This window comes from Melampsora larici-populina (assembly GCF_000204055.1).
Source record: "Melampsora larici-populina 98AG31 unplaced genomic scaffold MELLAscaffold_1, whole genome shotgun sequence".
NCBI lineage: Eukaryota > Fungi > Basidiomycota > Pucciniomycetes > Pucciniales > Melampsoraceae > Melampsora > Melampsora laricis-populina.
In genome coordinates this window covers 2,331,110-2,351,060 of record NW_006768765.1, presented here as the reverse complement: position 1 = coordinate 2,351,060, position 19,951 = coordinate 2,331,110, and the positions used below count along the sequence as shown (strand labels likewise).

General features: G+C 40.6%; 4 protein-coding genes across 4 annotated transcripts; 2 read left to right on the top strand and 2 right to left on the bottom strand.

The window, feature by feature from the left end:
- Positions 1-164: 164 nt before the first annotated feature.
- On the bottom strand, positions 165-2,268 carry MELLADRAFT_101276 (uncharacterized protein; the record flags this gene model as incomplete). The annotated part of the gene is made up of 6 exons (XM_007403630.1): positions 165-201; positions 361-594; positions 677-916; positions 1,062-1,431; positions 1,528-1,632; positions 1,794-2,268. 6 exons carry the CDS (start codon positions 2,266-2,268, stop codon positions 165-167), a joined length of 1,461 nt encoding a protein of 486 aa, XP_007403692.1.
- Positions 2,269-5,921: 3,653 nt separating this feature from the next.
- On the top strand, positions 5,922-6,613 carry MELLADRAFT_70480 (uncharacterized protein; the record flags this gene model as incomplete). Its single annotated transcript, XM_007403920.1, has 4 exons — positions 5,922-5,952; positions 6,020-6,073; positions 6,145-6,198; positions 6,262-6,613. 2 exons carry the CDS (start codon positions 6,174-6,176, stop codon positions 6,492-6,494), a joined length of 258 nt encoding a protein of 85 aa, XP_007403982.1.
- A 433-nt stretch (positions 6,614-7,046) lies between these two features.
- MELLADRAFT_101275 (uncharacterized protein) lies at positions 7,047-9,699 on the bottom strand (the record flags this gene model as incomplete). Its single annotated transcript, XM_007403629.1, has 8 exons — positions 7,047-7,076; positions 7,364-7,444; positions 7,542-7,714; positions 7,799-8,321; positions 8,413-8,919; positions 9,007-9,033; positions 9,123-9,511; positions 9,585-9,699. The coding sequence occupies 8 exons, from the start codon at positions 9,697-9,699 to the stop codon at positions 7,047-7,049; spliced, it is 1,845 nt and encodes a 614-aa protein (XP_007403691.1).
- Positions 9,700-13,743: 4,044 nt separating this feature from the next.
- On the top strand, positions 13,744-14,541 carry MELLADRAFT_87011 (uncharacterized protein; the record flags this gene model as incomplete). Its single annotated transcript, XM_007403921.1, has 1 exon — positions 13,744-14,541. One exon carries the CDS (start codon positions 13,744-13,746, stop codon positions 14,539-14,541), a length of 798 nt encoding a protein of 265 aa, XP_007403983.1.
- Between the last annotated feature and the right edge of the window lie 5,410 nt (positions 14,542-19,951).

Sequence of the window (19,951 nt, the reverse complement as noted above, 5' to 3'; positions counted from 1 at the left end):
CGCCCCAAGGCGAAAGATGAAAATTAGGGAGAAAAGAACACATTATGTTATTACTTCTGAGGACTTTAGGGAGGGCAACATATAGAAACTTCTCAAATTGCTATGGAGTACATGAATGTTACACCGGAACATAAAGATCGAGCATTTGACTCTGAGTCTTTAGTCTATAATCCCGTACGCTCATGCATGTGTGCATTTCCTCTTTAGAGGTTCGGTAACGACAGAAATTTGGATAGAGAAGGGGTTATAAGGACAAGGACAAGACTTCTGAAAGAGGAATATTCAAGAAAACGGTCTTTGCAATCTCTTCTATAAAGGAGGGAAAAAGAGATTACAACTCGATCAAGTCGCCAAACTTACGGCTGGCGAGATCTCCCTCTACCGGTAGACGCACTACCTCTGCCTCTACGGACCACTCCACGGTTGCTTCTTTGACGATCCTCCGGTCTTTGATCTCTTGGCAACGGAGGAAGCATCTTGATTATATCCGGAAGGCGGGGAGCTCTGGGCAAACGAGGAGCTCTCCTGCTGTTGGATGATGGTCCTTGTCGAGATGAGTTGGTCGTGCGTTTCTTAGACCTAGCAGTCGCTGATCTTATATAGTTAAAAGAGGAGGTTTCGTCTTCTTAGGTTTCTTATTACACCTTTTTAGATAATGGACTAAATTAAGACTCACTCTTCCCATATGCCGGTTATCGGATCTCGGTGTTCGAACCTGGCACCTTTAGCATAAGGGTTTGCATTACCAAAGTTAAGCTCCCCTTGTCTTGTTGCTTTCTCCTTAGCAGCTCTCTCGAAACTCTCGACGTAAATGCTTGCATCTGGAACAGGAACGCCTTTCCCTCGGTGACCAAAAAGTTGTTCTTGGAATGTGATATCGTATCGTAATGCAACCATCCAACACTCTGTCGCTTCCCTATGAGAAGTTGAGGATTAGCTAAAACGTTCTCAAACTATTCTTCCATTCAAGGGCATCGACTGTAATGACAAAGCCTTGCTTTATGTCTTTTACATGCTTTACATGCGTTTTCAACTGGTCTGACAGGATGGAGAAGTTATACGTTTTCTTCAAGTAGCGTCTCAAGAGGGTAATGCCGTCAATCCATTCACCGAAGGTCATCGCGTATTTGGATGGAGGGGCCAATCCCCTATTGCGAGTAGATTTTGACGTGGATGAAGCCGGTTGGTTCTTCCTGCTCTCGACTTTGTCCTTTTGAACAAAAGTTGGGTTGAGTACTGTAAGAGGGACACTCTCGGAGAGATTTTTCATTGCCTCTCCCCAGTAAGTTTGAAGAGTCGGTAATAAGGATTTGCAGGGAGCACCTTTTTGAAACTTTATACCATTTTCTTTCTTTATGCTCTTCTTACTGTAGGATGATTTTACTTTCGACGAGGCGGGTTGTTTTCCGTGTTTGGTTAAAGACTTTCGATCTAACGAAAAGTACGACGAAGAGGTAACACGAAAAGTTTTTAAAAGGTGTGTCCCGATGTTTTTTCTCTAGGTATTATCAAACGAGATTATCATACCTTTAGGAGCTGATCGTTCCTTTTCTAAGAGACCCTTAGACTTCTCTCTCGCTCGCATGGCTTTTGCGATGAGCTTATCAATCGCCTCGATGGACTTATGTCCTCCTATTCAAGGAAAGGATAAAAAAAAGAAATCGTATCAAGATGCGATTCTGTAACCAGTGGAGAGCACCACTTGGTGATAGTGTGTTGTACACAGACTAGTAGTCTCTTCCCTAAGGCGGGGCGCTCAAACAATGGAAGCTAGTTGAAGATAGAGACCTTACGTTTCTTTCCCTTTTTGATCGTTTTGTTTGACTCTTCTGATCCACTTGAGATTTCTGAAGACTCTTCAGACGAGCTTAAGGAAGAAGAATCGTTGTCGGAAGGATCTTTGTTGGAACTTTCATCTGAAGAGTTGCTCGAATCAGAAGAAGCTGGTGGGGAAGAGGAATTGGAACCTTCTTCGTATTCGTCTGCGTTGAAGGTCGAGTCTTCAGAGTCGAGGTCAGGTTCTTCTTCTTCACCTTCATGATAACTGTCCATTGATTTGGCTATCTCATCACGTCTATCCTCTTCTAAGGCTTCACCGTCTAAATGGTCTTCATTCGGGTCGTCTTCGCCTTCTAACCCTTCGTCTTGAGCGGCATGTTGAGCTTCTGTAATGGTTGACAAAGGAGGGTCCAGGATGACGGTTCCACCTTCAGCAACCTCGCCTCTAGCGCGTCTGGTCACCCGACCGGTTGGTTGCGTGTTTGCCATTATAGATAAGCAAGTTGGTGTAATGGTAAAAAGGTGGGGGGGGCTATAGCGGTAAACTCGTAACGTTTATAACGGTGAGGATTAGATAGGCAGTAATGTGTATAGCGATGAAATAGTCTGGTCTCGAATGAAAAAGATCAAAATCAAAAAGTATTCGACAGGATTTCGGAGGTTGTTTAAAAGAAATCAGTTATGAGGAAAGCGAACAGGATGAGGAAAGTGAATAGTTATTAAAGGGGGAACTAGCTTTGAATAATTTGTGAATGGACTATTGCGATTTTTACACTATGGACTACAGTTATGAGCACTTTATAACACTACTAGGTAAAGAGTTTCCTCCTAGTCAACACGTCGATGATCACGATGGTACTATAGCTTGAAGGGATTCTTAAAACAAAGAAATTTAACAATTCAATAAAGATTATCAGGGGAAGATATCACTATCTGGGAAGCTAATATCTATCCTAACTCTTTGAAATAGTTGAATCACGGACAGTTAATGGCTATAGTAATTTCGTAAGATGGTGCTGATAGAAAAGGGAGAAAACTGAGGCGGATAAAAGGAAAAGGAAGAGAGCTAGACCTTGTCTTTCTTCAGACTTCTTAAATAGCTATCAACCTTGGCTCATATTCTCTTTAGAGCTGTGACGTAAGCTGATTGGAAATTCTTGCGTAATTCCTCAATTCCTGAAGTGGACTCCTGTTCTCCTTTTGGATCACTATTGACACGGTGTTCTTTCCTTTCCCGCTCATTCCTGTCAGTCACTATCTTGGGTGCACGCTTTCATGGACCAACTCCACATTTTGTGCCTCATGTAAAGACATAAGATGACGGGATAGAACTGAACGTACGGCGGGATAGAACTGAAAGTACAATACGATAGAACTAAATAGACGACGGGATAGAACTAAATAGACGACGGGATAGAGCTGAAAGGACAATACAATAGAACTGAAAGGACGACGGGATAGAACTGAAAGCACGGCGGGATAGCACTGAAAGGACAATGTGGTAGGACTGAGAATATGTCAGGAAAGTGATGATAGAAGACCATAAGGGTGATCACAATAAACAAAAGGCGATGGATGAAACGTGATGGAAACGAGCTGAGTGAGGGAAAGCGGTGTGTGGTAAACGTGATGGAAACGAGCTGAGTGAGGGAAAGCGGTGTGTGGTGTGTGAAGGAAATAAAAGGACATTATTGAGGCATAGAAAGAGAGAGAGAGAGAGGACTGGGGTGAGTCGATTGATGGAGGGATGGGGCAAAAAGAGTTTTTGGGGTTGAAAAACAGCCTTGAGGCTGTTTTTCAAAATCAATGATTTTTTGATCAAACAGAGTTTTTCTGTTTGATCAGATATTGTTTCCGAACACCGGAGTTTTTGACCAAAAACAAAAACCCTGTTTGGCCAAACAGAGTTTTTGGCTTTCAGCCGAACGGGCCCTTAGTGTTCTCTTGCTTTTATCACAAATTTTTGTTGCCGCCCGCCCTCCCATTTTCAGCTCAGTTATTTCTCTCTTAATGTAGTATTATAGGCCGCCCTCTAGGGCCTCAGGTTGTGGTTTATCTTCACTGCAATTTGCTCAGACCCCTCAGCGCCGTCCAGCGTTTAGCATTCTTACAGAAACAAAATAAAAGATCTCTAGTTTCAAAAACAGAACCTTCCGTGCCTGACCTCTTTCTTTGTAATGGCATCTTCTTACCTCTCAGCAATGGGTATTCGCGTACTCGGACGCGTAGTGCTCTCATCAACTCATTGCACAATCAAAATTTTGTGATCTCACCACCTCCACGCCTTTGAGCCAAAAGGGTTTATACTTTCTGGATATCCACGGCACACGGTAGGAGTGTTCAAACCTGAAAAGTTGAGATTTGGAACGAGATTTGGAAGCAAAGATTTGGAACTATGATTCTTGTACAGATCTGTACAAGAATCATAGTTATGTCCATATAGGAGTATAGATTTTGTTCGAGCTTTGAAGCTTTGCTCGCTTCAAAATAATAGGGGGGGGCTCTCAAACCAGGGACTCCAAATTTGGAACACACCGTGCTGACGCTAGCATGTGGTTTTGTCCACTGCTGAGCTGCCGGAAATGCCAAACTCACGGCAACTGAAACACACAGCGGTGCTCAGCACACACCTTTGGTTTTCAATCAAGTTCTCAGAGGATCTGCAGAACCAATTGATGGCCAGGCCAAGATGCCATCTTGGCGTACATATCTTTACATTTCCAATGGATCCCAACTTGAAGGTTGCCCCAAGTTGGACCAGGGACTGTGCTGCCAAAGCAGCCGCTAAAATTGATTGGCCCCCTCTGGTATGTTGGATGAGCTCTGGGTCATGATCAGCCAGGATGATCAAGCATCTCAAATGTTCGAGTGTAGGGTGCTACATCGAGTGACTCGAACCATTTTTGAATAAGATAAAGTGACAAACTCAGCGAGTTGGGTTGGGAAATGGCTAGGTCACAGGTTGGTAGTAGGCAACTAGAATTGCTCGTGTGATGCTACAACACAAGAAGGGTTGGCTTGGTCACCGAGAGGCAAAGGCGTGTGCTGAGCACCGCTGTGTGTTTCAGTTGCCGTGAGTTTGGCATTTCCAGCAGCTCAGCAGTGGACAAAACCACATGCTAGCGTCAGCACGGTGTGTTCCAAATTTGGAGTCCCAGGTTTGAGAGCCCCCCCTATTATTTTGAAGCGAGCAAAGCTTCAAAGCTCGAACAACATCTATACTCCAATATGGACATAACTATGATTCTTGTACAGATCTGTGCAAGAATCATAGTTCCAAATCTTTGCTTCCAAATCTCGTTCCAAATCTCAACTTTTCAGGTTTGAACACTCCTGGTGCTCTTTTTTGGTTTTCACACAATTTGCCCCTTTAATCTTATTTGCTGTCCAAATCAAAATTCAAGTCACACCAGTCCGGTCTCTTTTGCACTGTTTGCACTACCGGGTGCCGATGATCTGGGGACTCGGGGAGGGAGGAGATGGATGGGATAATAACACGCAATCTTGGGTTCTTTTGATGAGGCCTGTCATGAAACTGAGGACGCTTTGGTACGCGAGAGGTCTTAATCCTTCCTTTAATGCTTTGAATATTGATCAATGCGGATTGCACAAGGTTTCGGTTGCTCTGAGCTTGGTCACTGGTTGTTGAGCTCGTATCACACCCGCGTCAAACGGGATCAAATGAGTCTGAGAGAACCGAATGCGCGAAGCGAAATTGACTGAAATTGATCAAAACATTTCAACTCTTTACATCATCGCCTTCACGGCCTCCACAGAGCTGATCAATTGAGACACAGGAGCTGATCAAATCAGGTTAGGCCAGGTAACCAAACAGAAGCAATGATATGACGTGATATCGAGGCTACAAAGTATGTATAAAAGCATGAATAACATTTAAGTCAGAGGGAGCCGACACTCCACGAATCACTTCTCAAACAAAGCTTGAAGTTGACTTACATATTCCTACCTGCACCACTAAACTTTATCTGCTTTCTCGTTATCGCTTTTCAAGATGCGCTTTTATTTTGTGATCGTTATCCTCGCTACAATGACAGGTAATTAGGTTCTCTGTTTCTCAAGCTGGCTTGTCGTTGCTTCTTTGGCATGTAAAATGTCTGATTCCCATAATCTTAACTTCACATCAGCTACAATAAACGCTCTCCCTCACGCAACGTAAGTTTGTACTCTTGTCACGTCTTGGGGTTTATTCAGTTCGCTTACTTTGGTTTTTCGAGCGCAGCGTTGATGCCAATGACAACGTATTGACACCTCGTAACTTGGCTCCAGAGGCCAAGTGAGTTGCTTCTCTGTCTCCCAGTCTACGCAGATGTTATACTGACGTTGCGCGTCGTGCTGCTTCAACAGTCTCAATCGACGTACTCCCGAACTGCAGGATGACGAACATACCACTAGCCACCTGTGCGTTATAATCCTTCCTCTTCGATTCGAAATTTACTAACGTCGCCGCAAATTGGATAACAGTGCAACCAGGTACTGGCCTGATAACAGCGGCAATGGGTATGCAAACCCAAACAGACAGTTCGGGCATTGAGCAAATAATGTGGAACTTCTTGCGTTCTGCCCCAGGGCCTAGCAGTTTGGAGTCGGACTTGTCATTTTATGTACTTCGCGAGCTGTGTGGTTGGTTCAGAACACTAGCCGGTAAATGTAATTTTTGGGGGATCTTATTGAGGAGAATGACATCCTACGTATAGCATATATTTTGACCAAACTTTGACCGTCAGATGTGATCGTGTTTTACTCAACAGCTTCAGCAGTTATCATTTTATTGGTTTGTCCGTGTCTAAAATTGCACAACTGTTCCATGCACAACAACCCTTTGAAGCAGGTATTCATTTCAAAGACCCCTATAGTCTCGAGAATATTATGCAGCTAGCACCTCCAGTGATCTGACATCACCCAAACATCAAAATTTGAGTATTTTCAGATGCAAACGTTACATTGTTTAAGATACCACAACGAAATCCTTGAGCACATCTTTGAAGGAAACCCGTCGTCCCCAACTCAACTAAGTCCCTCTCGGACGAGCTACTCGTAAGTTAGCCGTCGTCCAGAAATTCAAATCCAACTTCGCACAAATCAAAATGCATGATTTCATTTCATTTCGCGAGCCAAAGTAATCGAAAAGGAAACAAACTGATGAAAGATCCCACCGAAACTAAATAAGGCATGGTTGGCAATTATCAAGCGTAGCTGAAAACAAATAGGAAGCTAGACATAGCTTGTGAGAATGTCAGGACATCAGATCATGGGACCACTGATGATGATGAACAGCGCTGAAAACAATAATAAAAGAACAGATGAGAGAAAGCCAAAGAAACAAAACAAGAAAGGGCAATCATATGCAGCTTACAACGCCATCAGATCATGGAACTGCTGATGATGATGAAAACCTCGAATAACAACAACGGAATAACAGACGAGGAAAAAACAAGAGAAATATACACAAGAAAAGCCTAATTGCAGTGACTTGATAAAAACTTTTGTCAGATGTATGATCCATCTAGCCCCCGCCACACATCTCTCGGCCTTACAAATCAATCATTCAAACGAGACCAAAAACCTTTAAAATCCTTCTCCTAAGTTCTTGACCAACTACTCTTCTCTCCAAAGTAGCACGTCCAACTTCACCATTACCAGATCCCTACAGAAAACAAAGAAACACCACAAAATTATGAATTGATTCGAATCTTGAAACTCAAAAGAAGAGAAATTGAACTAAAAAGGTAACATTCACTGACCTGCAAAACGAATTTGTTTTCTTGTGCTCTTCTTGCAAGATATGGTATGGTTTCACTAATAGATCCAAATGGTAAACATTTCTGTACAAATGGTTGTAAATTGATATTCTGATTGGTTTGATTTGGTGAAATTAAAATCTCAGATAAGGCACTGGTCAATTGATCAGCCATTCCTGCAAGGCAAAGAATCAAAATCGTTAGTTAATAGAATTGAGAATGACTTGATTTTTCCAAATGTTTATCAATCAAACACTCACCATAAAGTTGTGCAAACATAATTCTACCTCTTAAAGCATCATTCAAAGCTAATTTATTAGACCCATTCTCAACAAGATCATGGGCCAATCCTTCTTGATCTCTTAATTGTTTTAGAACTTTGATAGCAGATTCAACATTATGACCAGCAATCATTAAACCGATTCTAGGCTCTGATATCTTTTTGGGTTCTTTAATTTCTTTTGACAGTCTAGAAGTTAAACTTGAAACGATTTGATCAAAACAATCATCAGTTTGAGATTTGTTAGACCAAACTGGGATTTTAGATGTTTCCCAATGATTAGTTTCGGCTACTAAATAGGCTCCTCTGACTAATTTAACTCCGATTGAAAATCCATTGGAATCTGCTAATTTAATGGCTTCTTGAATTCGGTCCGGTGTTGATCTTAATAAGGCTTGAAATGTGTTATAGACGGTTGGCCATGTGGTTTGATTAGATTGTTTGGATCCATCGGATCGATTGAATTCTGCTGCAAGAAAAGTAGCTAAACGATCAATAGCAGGCTAAAGGAAAATTTTGTAAAATAGAGTGAAATAAAAACACATCAATTTTGAGCTCTGATTGATCAGATTATGATTCAATGTGAGCTCTCACCTGAAACCAACTATATTCCGCGTCAATCATGACTATAACATTAGATTCTTTTGCCTGACGACATATACCACGCAATTCAGTCAACAAACTTTCCATAGTAGATCGATCATCTTTTGATAATGTAGGTGCTCCATTCGAATTAGAAGTAGAAGGAAACAATTCTCCAATAGGTTGATAAGGTGAAATATTTTGATCAGATAAGTAAGATGAAGCTCTTTCAAATACATATGGATCTGTTACTAATCCAGATAATTTAATTGCCACTGTGGTAGGTCGAATTGGAGCTGAACCAGCAGGATAACGGTTTGATGAGCTTTCGAATTGAGCTGCTGCTGCTACTGCTGCTAAATTTGCGTCAATATGTTGTTGGCTCACTCCGCTGACAACAGTACTGCCAGGTGCAAGTTTAGGGGCTTCAGCTGAATAATTCATCAATGTCCCTACACCTTGACTGTGAAGGGATTGTAAGACGGGTAAACAAGCTTCGGCTGTTTCACCACCGGTATACTGCGCAATAGAATGGAGAGAAGAAATAAATATCAAGTTGCTTGATCTGTGAGGTGGGAGAGTATTAGACCTCTAAAGTAGGCTTACGTGGGCAAAAAAGGTTTGCCGCATGATCTGTTCATCAAGACATCACAAATGGTAGAAATTATCAACCTATTCTACTATTATGAAAACATGTCACGAAAAAGAGATTTTTTACTCACAGTAGCAGCTATCAACCATCCTAAATGACCGATGACGGGAACAGCTTCACAAGCAGCCATATAAATTTCAAGTGCTTTAGGACCATAATCCACTAAAGCTGGTATCTCACACATAAAGAAAGTAAAATAACTCCTTAAGAGTTCAGCTGTTGATCTAGATGATAAGTGAGCAGTTCTAGCTATTAAACAATCCGATTGAAGTTGATTTAATGGATCTTCTAATCTTTTCTTATCTTGATCTTCTAAATTGAATTCCGATGTGTCTCTCATCAACATTAAAGTCATCAATCCTAAGCAACTTGTTGTGCCTAAACCGATATATGTCCATTTTCGTGATTTAGGAATTCCCGGTTGACTATCAATTCGCCCTGAATGATTATATCGATATCCTAGTGAAATATCCAAATTTCTAAACCTGTGAACTAGATAGTAAAGTTTCGATTTGAGAATTTTGGGACATACCTTGATTTTGTCTGAAGCGCAACGACTGGGAATCACATGCGACGAATCGAGTCCGATTACGGAGAGCTGTACATGGTCGATTGACTTTTAATGTTGATATCCACATTGAAGTCATCCTTTTGAGTCAATACGCTACGATGAGCTGGCTGATACTTTGATGTGCGCGCTGATGGATTTGACAGGTCCAAAGCTTGATTTGAAAATTCACTGGGTCTTGAGGTAAAAAAAGTCCGTCCTAAGTGGAGTGCGGCTGATAAGTGAGGTCAACGCGCGATGAAACGGATAGGTATGAAACGTTGCATCGGAAACGAGCTAGTCAATTGTTTTGATGTTGATCGGCGGGAGTCCGAACAGGATTCATTAGACCAAAGGATCAAGAGAACTCCGATGATCGAGATGTTGAGCATCGATCGCAGGCCAAAAGGCCAAGAATAACTTGAAGAACTTAAAAAATAACAAGTCAAGACTTGGTTCATGAGACACTTGCCCCGGGTCTCAGCTTCAAGTTTCATATGGAGGTGGACTTTTACCTACTTTTACACCACAAAGTACGGTGGCCGTGGACGCTCGTGCACGGACAAATGCACCAAAACCTCAAAATGCAAAAAATAAACTTGAAACACATCCCAAAAGCCCCGCCGAGCGTATCCCGAGCCCAGTCCGTTGCCTCGGGGTCTATAGTCATCACTGCAGATGGCAGCCAGCTCGGTCCACGATCGATTTCATTGTTTCTTCAGATTGAACAATCATTCTGGGTATTTATCCTATCTGGATTAAAATATCCATCATCTTATTGGATAACACTGTTGAATTGAATATCCAATGGATACAATGGGCAATATATACTTGTAAAAAATTGTTCCTTTAACCCACCCAGAGTGGTTTTACTGCACTATATAGCGGAGGGAACCCAGAAATGCCCTGAAGTCATACATGGCACTTGATTCTCAATTTCTACCACCCCAAAGAAATGATGAGTTTGATTTCTGATGATATCTGAACCCCAGCTTTTCACTCGGCCTTTTCAACAATCAATTCTAATTATTCCCAATCAAAACTTAATTTGACTTACATTTTCAAGGCCCGTCAGCTGCTTTGTTGATGGACCTAACTCGCGTACCACTCAACATTCTTCATTCAATTTGATTCCAAATATCACTCAATGAGTTTCATACCTTCTTTTCTAATCCTCACACAGCTTAGTAGCGTGATCACCTTGTGATTTCACATCCCAATAATCACCATAAAAAGTCCTTCTAGTTTCAAGTTTTGAGTTGTCAATTGATCGAGTTGTCAAATCATGATGAGTTGTATAATTCTGATCAGAAAGCTGATCTAAGAAAACTAATCCATCTTGATTTAATCGATTGAGAGATTGATATTATAACAGGGTTTTTTTGGAAATTGAGTTGAAGTTTATGAATAGATTCAATTGTTTTTGGAGTTGAAAGATACAATGTTCTGAGTCATTTTTTGATGATTGGTTTAGATTATTTGACCAAAGGATGGGTTTGAGATAACTTTGTTGATGGTAATGACTGATCCAATCAGATTGATTTGATTCAAGTTTCAAAAATCGAATTTACTGATATGAGGTTTAGATTTGGCTTCATTGGACTGATTCAAAATATGGTGACTATCTCTTGACCATACGTAAGACAATGTCAAATTGTGAATTTGATCTGAATCTGAATTGATAGTTAACAAAGGTCTGATTTATTCTGAATGATCGATATGTTTGGGTCATTCACTGTGATTGCAAGATTGAAACATGTTGGTGCTACCAATTACCAAGGCACTACCCCTGCTCCGGGTGAAAAGGTAACGTGAACAGATGAATTGATGTGTATCAATCAACTCCTCGCCTGTTCTTGTATAAAATGTCAGTGAGGCTACTTCGTTGATCAGACACTGTGTTTAACTGCCCCCGGTCATCTATCTAGTGTGCGATATAACATATAGTGGTGCCTTCATAGCGCACTATATAGCCCAAAAAGAGTGTTTTATCGCTCCACAATCTTGTCAGAGATTTTTTCTATCAAATAGCGGTTTGATAGCGGGCCCGCTGTAGAACTTATAACCCAACAAGGGTTATACAGAGCGGGAAGAGGATAATCTACTAATATGATGACTAGTAGAAGTTGTCTGAGACTGCTCTTCTAAAACAACACAATCAGGAAAAGGTGCTGTTGTATTGAGTATAGATAAGGCACCAGAGGAATTTAACTTTCACACATATTTTAACTTCAAAAGCACAATTTTTATTACTATCAACACTGCTATAGTGTTATTCCCAAATGATAACTGAAGAAAATAAGCAATATCTTTATGATATTATTCCCAATAAGTCTTTTTGACTGCAATACTAAAGTAAATTTCTCTTTATAGCTATAATAAAGGGCGTATTTAAGTGACCAGGTACTATGAAAATAAGTTTATGATGATAAACAAGATAATAACTGTGTAAATGATAAAGATAAAAGGGGAAAAACAGTCCCAAAATCATCTCAAAGTATATATAACAATGTACTCCAACTTTTACAATGGTCAACAGCCTCAAAACCAATCAAATCCGCCCAAAAATCCCTAAAAACCCTATGATGACGCAATGTAATGATTTTGTTACCAATAAATGAGGTAATTTTCACAGCTAAAAGTGATCAATGACACAATAATATGATGTAAAGCACTTCTTATGATGAATACAGGTGATTTTTTCCTTGTAAACTAGCTGAAAACCAAATTTTGAGATTATGAATTTTTTCAAATGAGGTCCAATTTTTGATTACTAAAGTGAATATTGTAGCCCTTGTGTTACTGATCATTTATCACCCCCATATGACCTTTTTCTGATGAGTGATGAGTAAGATATTGAGTTGTGAAGTTAAGGTTTTTAGTATTACATGTCGGCTTGTGGCTGTGAATTCAAGATTCACGCCAATTTCTTATTTGCCCTATAACTATTTACATACACCTCTGCTACTATTGATTTAAAGTTTGTACATTATGTAATCCACCCATCTGCTTTGAATGGGCTATCTACCAACCTAATCTGACATCATTTGACATATGTAATGAGCTGAAAACCTTCATTTTTGACAAAATTTACCCATTTTCTTCACTTTTCACAGCTGCTACTCTCTTTTTCTTGCTCATGTAATATGACATCATCCTCTATAACCTTAAAAATCCCGTAAAATCCTCTTGGCAACCTTAAATTTCACTATTACCACCATTACATATGCAATCTACATGTATACCTCTTGGTTACCAACTTCGAAAAAGTACCTTTTCTCTAATAACTTCTGTTTCTTCTTATCAACCTTCAAGATTAAATTTTTTGCAGTATAATATAATGTTGTTCTTTCATATTATAACCTCATAATACCCATAACTTTATTATCATTACCCTAAAAACCATTTTCCAACCTGTATACCTATATTTTTGAATTGTTTTTATGTTTTTCTTTCTTTTTGTAATAAATTTGTGAATGAACTCTAATGATCTTAATAAGTAATGTGAAATAAAATGATGTAATGTTAACCCACCAATACATAAGCCTATAAGAGTGTCAATTGATCCAAAAACCTCCATTTGGAATTTTTCTTCCCTGCTAAACTTTTCTAGTAAACTGGTTATAAACTACTGATAATGAATTTTTTGATTGATCCCTTCAATTGATCACCACACTGCTCATAGCGGAGGCTCCGCTCTGCAACAAAGATGGGACCAAATCCATAGCGTTGCAGAGCGGTTCCGGTGTTGGGTACAACATGACTGATTTGATCCTCCAACCGATGTGAAACAAAAGACAGGTGAAAAAAATCGAAAGGACTTGAGAGGATTCAAGTGAGAGGTTTTGGTCCGGCGCCACAAACTGGACTTGGGATACGCTCGGCGGGGCTTTTTGGATGGGTTTTGAGTGTATTTTATGCATTTTGAGGTTTTGACACATTTGTCCGTCCACGGCCACCGTAACAGAGACACATTTGAGCAGAACAATGTCCAAGCCGTCCAAAACCCAATGCTCAACTCCGCACCCCCGATTGGGGTGTCTGTTGGGCTTCCTTCAGCACCACGTCTGTTGCGCACTCTCAGGATGTTGTGATGGCCCTCTGATTGTGGATGCTCAATAAGTCCCACAGCTCTCAACCTGACATGGACATTTCCATTGTGGCTATCTTCAGTGAAGACCTCACTAACAACTTTGTCATCCATAAAACCAATGTGTTGGATATCAAGAAGGAAAATTTCAACTGGCCAATGGCATTCAGATACAACATTGCCATCCGTACAATGGTCATGACAGTTCAAAATGCCAACGGAAAGCTAGCTAACCCTGGTGTTAGGAACAAACAGTTCGAACGCATGGCCTTTCGCAATACTGAACGATTCGGCGACTTTGTTCCCGCTTTCAATGATGTCAACCCATACGCAGATGGCTGTGTGAAAGCCACCTTTAACCCTATCACCGGAGAAGACCTGCACAGTTTGATGCACTCCCAGAAATTGGTCAACGGCTCTGCAATCAATGTCAATGGCACCAACCTTCACATTGCCAACAACCCCTTCAGTGCTAGTTTAATCAACATGACCTCTAACGCCCTGAGTAAACCAAACGCCCAATCTTGGGCTCACGCCAACCAACCAATCTACGATGGTCCAGGTGGGATGCTGTACGGTAGTTGGGATGATTGTAGAGGTGGTGGAAGGAACGTTTGCAGTAGAGGTCGTGGTGGCAACTGGAGTAACAACTCAGGACAAGATCATAGTCCCCCCCTTGTAGATTCCATGATAATTCTGGCAGAGGCAAAGGTAACGGATTGTGGCGTTGTGATGACAGACGAGATGACTGTCATACTGATGACCGCGACCACAACGGTGGGAAGCGCTATAACGGCAATGGGAAGGCAAAGTAAGCCTCTGACTAGAACTGTTGTTTTCATTATGTGTTAAAACACACTCTTAAAAGACCAGGAATTCCTACCTTTATGGTACCCAGTCCAACGGTGTAGAACTCCTACGCTGTGGAGCGTAGGCAGAGCCTCAAGGGGAAGAAACAACCCAAGGGGATAAACCGCCAAGAGCCGTAACCAAAACACCGTTAAGCTGCCCTCAAAATACAATGAGACACTTCTTTGCCAACCTTTCTACCACAAAAATCAGCTCCACCCTTGAAAATCCCAATCTACAAGCTTTGATGAGTTTTTAAGGATCCCCATAAAGGTCCTACAGTTCAAAAACAGATGTAAACAAGCTGTTTTTTACTATGTTCCCCAATGCAGTTCTCTAAAAAAAAACCCCACAGCAAGTAAAAAAAACAATTAAACCTTGATTTTCCTCCAAAACCTTGTTCTTCAACTTCTACTGATCCCAAAACCACCCTACACACCCTATCCAACTTTAAACCCAGCAATTTGCACCTGTAACAGTGCAAAAGGTACCCTAATACCCTAGGACAAAACCCCTAGGTAGCTAAGTGAGATAAGTAAGAAAAAAAACTCCAAATTTCAAAATCCCAAGTATAAGGGTTTCAAAATCACCGATAACACCTTCAGTAACCCTTACAAATGAGTAAAGGTAAGTATTTTCTTTTTAAAAGGCCCGTTCTTTTGTTTTCAGCTTCACTAATGATACGATGAATTAAAAAAAACTAACTATCTATTTTCTTTGTTTGCTCCTTTCTAATTTAAAAGTTTAACTCAATAACGATCAAAAGGGAAATACTCTAACAAATGCTCGAAGCTATGGTTCCTTCTGACTCGATAAGACTCGATAACAATCAAAAGAAAAAAAGAACTTCTCTACCAGCACACACACACAATCAGACACACACAACAATCAAACCATCCCTTTTATACCCAACTCTTTCAAACCTAATCAAACCTATTGTAAGTTCGATTTTTGGCTTTTATCATCCCCATCTTCTGACCTATTCTGATTTCTAATTGAATTGATTTTTAGTTATCTTTGTTTGTTTTAGGTCGGTCCGAGCCGCTTTGATCAATCTCAGACTCTTATCAATCAATAAATCGATCAATTGCCTCTTTCCTCAACCCTGTTTCATCTAAAAATCGAAAAAATCGATTTTTTGTAATCCTTCTTTTTGGTAAGTCCTTTTAGATGTTCTTTCTGTTTGATTGATTGATCTCTTTTAAAATTTCTATCAAGGTTTTGACTAACTTCCTTCCATTGTAGCATCTTTCAAATTAATTTCGATTTTTCAAACCAAACATAGATGAAAGTGAAGACTATTGAGAAAGTACTTGAAGATGGTGAAGGTGTTGCAGGGTATAAAGGATTTATTAGGCTGTATAATTGAAAGATTTGTATTTGTATTTTTTAGGCTTTTGTTTTGATTGTTTTTAACTTATGTGACTTTGTCAAGTTTCAATAATTTTAAATGAATTGAATATAATTCAGCAAAAGTAAATAATAAAATACTTGAAGATAAAATAAAAACTAAACTGGAAGATACTGAAGTTGAATTATGATGAGATGGAGTCCTGTTCAAATCAGTCCTCATCTTGTCTTTGTATTTTTTAATTCCCATTGATCAGGATCAATTTTCAAAAAAATGATCTTCTTTTAAATTTATCATCATTTTCATTATCATTTCAATTTGGTTGATTTTTTTTCTCCTTTGCTTTCTTTTATGGATTCCATGTTTTCTATTTATTTGTAAGTTTGACCATAAGAATGAATTTTGATATATTGCAGATAGAAGTACCTTCAGAGAAAAAACTGCAGATGATTTGTAAGATTAAAGATAATCCAATGATGGACAAAAAGAGCCTTGTGAGATTTTGATTTCCACAACGGCAGCCAGGCTTGGTAGTAAGACCCATAGATAAAATCTCTTTCTTGTTTGTTTGTACCCCGCGTTGTGATAATGATCCTAAGTTTTGATCTAGCACGCTACAATGTGGCTGTTGCCATCCAAGAGCCCTGTTTCTTTTGATCGTTTATCAAAAGCAATGTGATATGTGTTTGTTCATGCCTAATCTCTGACCCACTTTGCCAATCTCTTCTTTGTCCAACCCATCTATACAACAAGAAGAATGTGAGATAATACCGCTACCCTCTAAACCCATACAACAAGCCACACCTAGACTTGTCCCTGAAGTGTTGAAGCCTGGTAAAGTCCAAATGGTACCTTATCGCAACTCAAGTGTATCTTTCTGCGAGAAATGGCCATATGAGGTAGCAAGATCAGATTTGAAAATTGTGAAGTGGTGTTCCCTGGTTGAACTGTTAGAGATTGGAGGTGACATACCCAAGGTTCTTGTAGGATGCGGGGCAGGTTTCCATCAGGGTATTCCGCAACACAACATGGGACCTTTGAGATGGTGGACACCTAAAAATCATGAATCAGCAATTCTAGCTGAGGAGAAGATTTGCAACACCTTGGCTAAAGAGAAGAGAGCCTTACGAATTTTTGGTCTGTTCACTCACAAGGAAGTGTACGCAAAGATCAGCTTTTTTTGATTGAATCCAATGGGGAGCATCATAAACGGCAACGGCTCCTTTTGAATCATCAATGATCTTTTGTTTCCCCACAATAAACCCAACACCCCTTCTGTGAATAGCTTTGTGACAAGAAGGAGTTTGAAACAAGATGGGATGACTTCAAAGCAGTCATATAGTTTTTCAAGCGGAATAATGGAGATCTGATGTTAGCTTTATTTGACTGGGAAAAAGCATACAGACAAATTGCTACTCACCTGTCACAGTGGCGCTATTTGTTCATCCTTGACCTGTATAACCAATTTTGGATGGATACCAGAATACAATTTGGCGGTGTGGCTGGTTGTGGGGTTTTTGGGCGACCTGCTGATTTATGGAGGAAAATTATCATGAAAGCCTTCAAGTTGGAATCAGCCTTTTGATGGGTCGACGACAATATTTTAGTGAAAGAATGCACCAACACTACTACAATTGCCGACATTGTCCAGTTGAGCGACGAAATGGGAGTCGCTTCAAATCCTGAAAAGGTACATGACTTCGCCGATGAACAGAAATACATTGGTTTTGTCTTGAATGCAAAAGAGAGGACTGTTAGACTACCGGTTGAAAAACTTGAGGAAAGGAGACAAAAAATTACTCAATTTCTTGCACCAAGAGGTTTCTTTTACCTGAAAGACACCAATCAATTTGTAGGGAGGTTGGTACACACCTGCTATATTGTTCCACATCTACAGTGCTGCATGCCCAGTTTGTGGAGGTGGAAGAAAGAGTGGAAGAATCTGTCAGCAAAGAGGAAAATTCCTAATGATGTACGTGAAGATCTTCAGGAATGGGATGACGCACTGCGTACGTTTGACGCCAGACGCATAATCCCAGACACTACTCCGGTGGATCTCGATTGGGTGGGTGACGCCTCTCTGAAGGGCATTGGAGTTCTCATTGGCGGTAAGTCGTGGGCACAATTTGGTCTTGTCGATGGTTGGAACGCGCAATCAGGGACAGGCTTCCTTTGTAATATTGCGTGGGCCAAGACTGTGGCTATTTGGTTGGGCATGATTATCATTAGTAAACTGTTGGATGTTGGAGGTAAAAGATTTGTTTTACTTACAGATAACACAACATACCAATCAGCTGTCGAGAAAAGACAATCCGGTGATCAAGCCGTAAATACCGAGTGGAAATCAATTCAAAGACTGCTGTTAAGTCTGCACGTGGATGTAGTTGCGCATCAGGTGAAGTCAGGTGACAACATGGCTGATCTGTTGTTGAGAGGTTTAGATGATTGTAACGCTGAGGACATGATAGTGATCGAGATTCCTGTTGATCTGAAACCATTTGTTGTGCAGGTGCTGTGAAATATATACCGTGTGACATTTTCTATGTGTGATACCACAGTTTTGGACGGTGCTACTTGACCCGAGAGGTCCGACAGTAGAGTTGAGAGAGCAACGCTGGAACCGGTGCGACACGATACAACATTTCGGACCTTTCCGATGTCGTATCGGTCAACCGATATATCTCGACCAATACCCAATACGACATGAAATCAAAAAAAATCCGCTGGGCCATATTGCATCGCTCAAGCAATACGAGACGATACGATATATAGGTAAAAAATCATTTCAAGCTTAAAACAAGAGAATCACGTATATAAAGTAATTACACCGCTGTTTGTAAATATAAAAACCAATTTTCAATTGAAAAAGAAAAATCATGAAAAAGAAATTGATTGAAAAAGAAAAATCATGAAAAAGAAACATGATAAAAAAGAAATACTAGCGCTTCGGGGGCGGCCCGCCGCCCTTTCGGCTTCGCTTGACGCGTCAGTCATCGCTGCTACATCTCACTTCGTTGCATTTGACCTATTGCATTATACATATTGCGACGTCCTCGTGTAAGTTACTGTATTCTGTCACATTGTTGCATAGGCCTGCGTTACGTCATAGCTACAACATTGCATCACAACTTCTCAAAGGACAGTGCCACATTTACCGTTCATTCTACTCCCCTCTATCCCTCAACAAAACCCAGAATACATGAGGTTTCCCGCGAGACTGGTATTCTACGCATTTGATGTAGACTCTCCCGTTCACAACCCTCGTTTCATAGTTGAAGTTCTGCATGTCATGTCCACCATTGCAAAATTTGTCTCTTGAGGCATTTCCATCGCAATCCTTTGTATGCTTTGACATCCTAGGCAATCGTGTCTGCAACTTATGTGGTCATTAACTTCTTTGATAATCATCAATGACAAAGCTGCTGCGACTTACGCTTTTTAAGCTTATAAATTGGCCTTAAATGCTCCGAAGATTTTATTGAACTTGTCTTTCGCTGCCTATTACCGATTTCGCTGTCAGTATTGGTATCCGGCAGCGAGAGTATTAATTACCGACCTGACTTTGCGTTTTTCGACTATTCGCGAATTTACTGACGGTAAATAGGGAAGTCGTGACTTCGTAAATGACAACTTATTTCCGTCGCAGATCTCACAACCTCTACTAAACGACGGGGTCGGATCAACTGTGTGACTCGAAGACCCGATATGTAATCAGTCAGACGGGGATGATGTCATTTGCCGAATTGTAATCTCATTGCAAAGTTAGTTCCTACAATTCAAAGTCCATACATGCATTCTTCCAGCTCTCCTACGTGTTCTTCACCTTCACTGCACTCGTCTGCTAATTTGGGGTTTGGCACCGTCTTCGCAATCAACGAAACATCGTCTACCTATAGATATTGTTAGTCCATGTTCATCTATGTCGGATTGCGTCACTCACCATGATTATCCAACCTCCGCGGCCAATCCGACCAACTAATCGCATGGCCTCTCACCTCGACCGGTGTTGCCCTCTCCAATCACTGACGTTTTCTCTTTGCTCTACACGTCGCCATCATACAA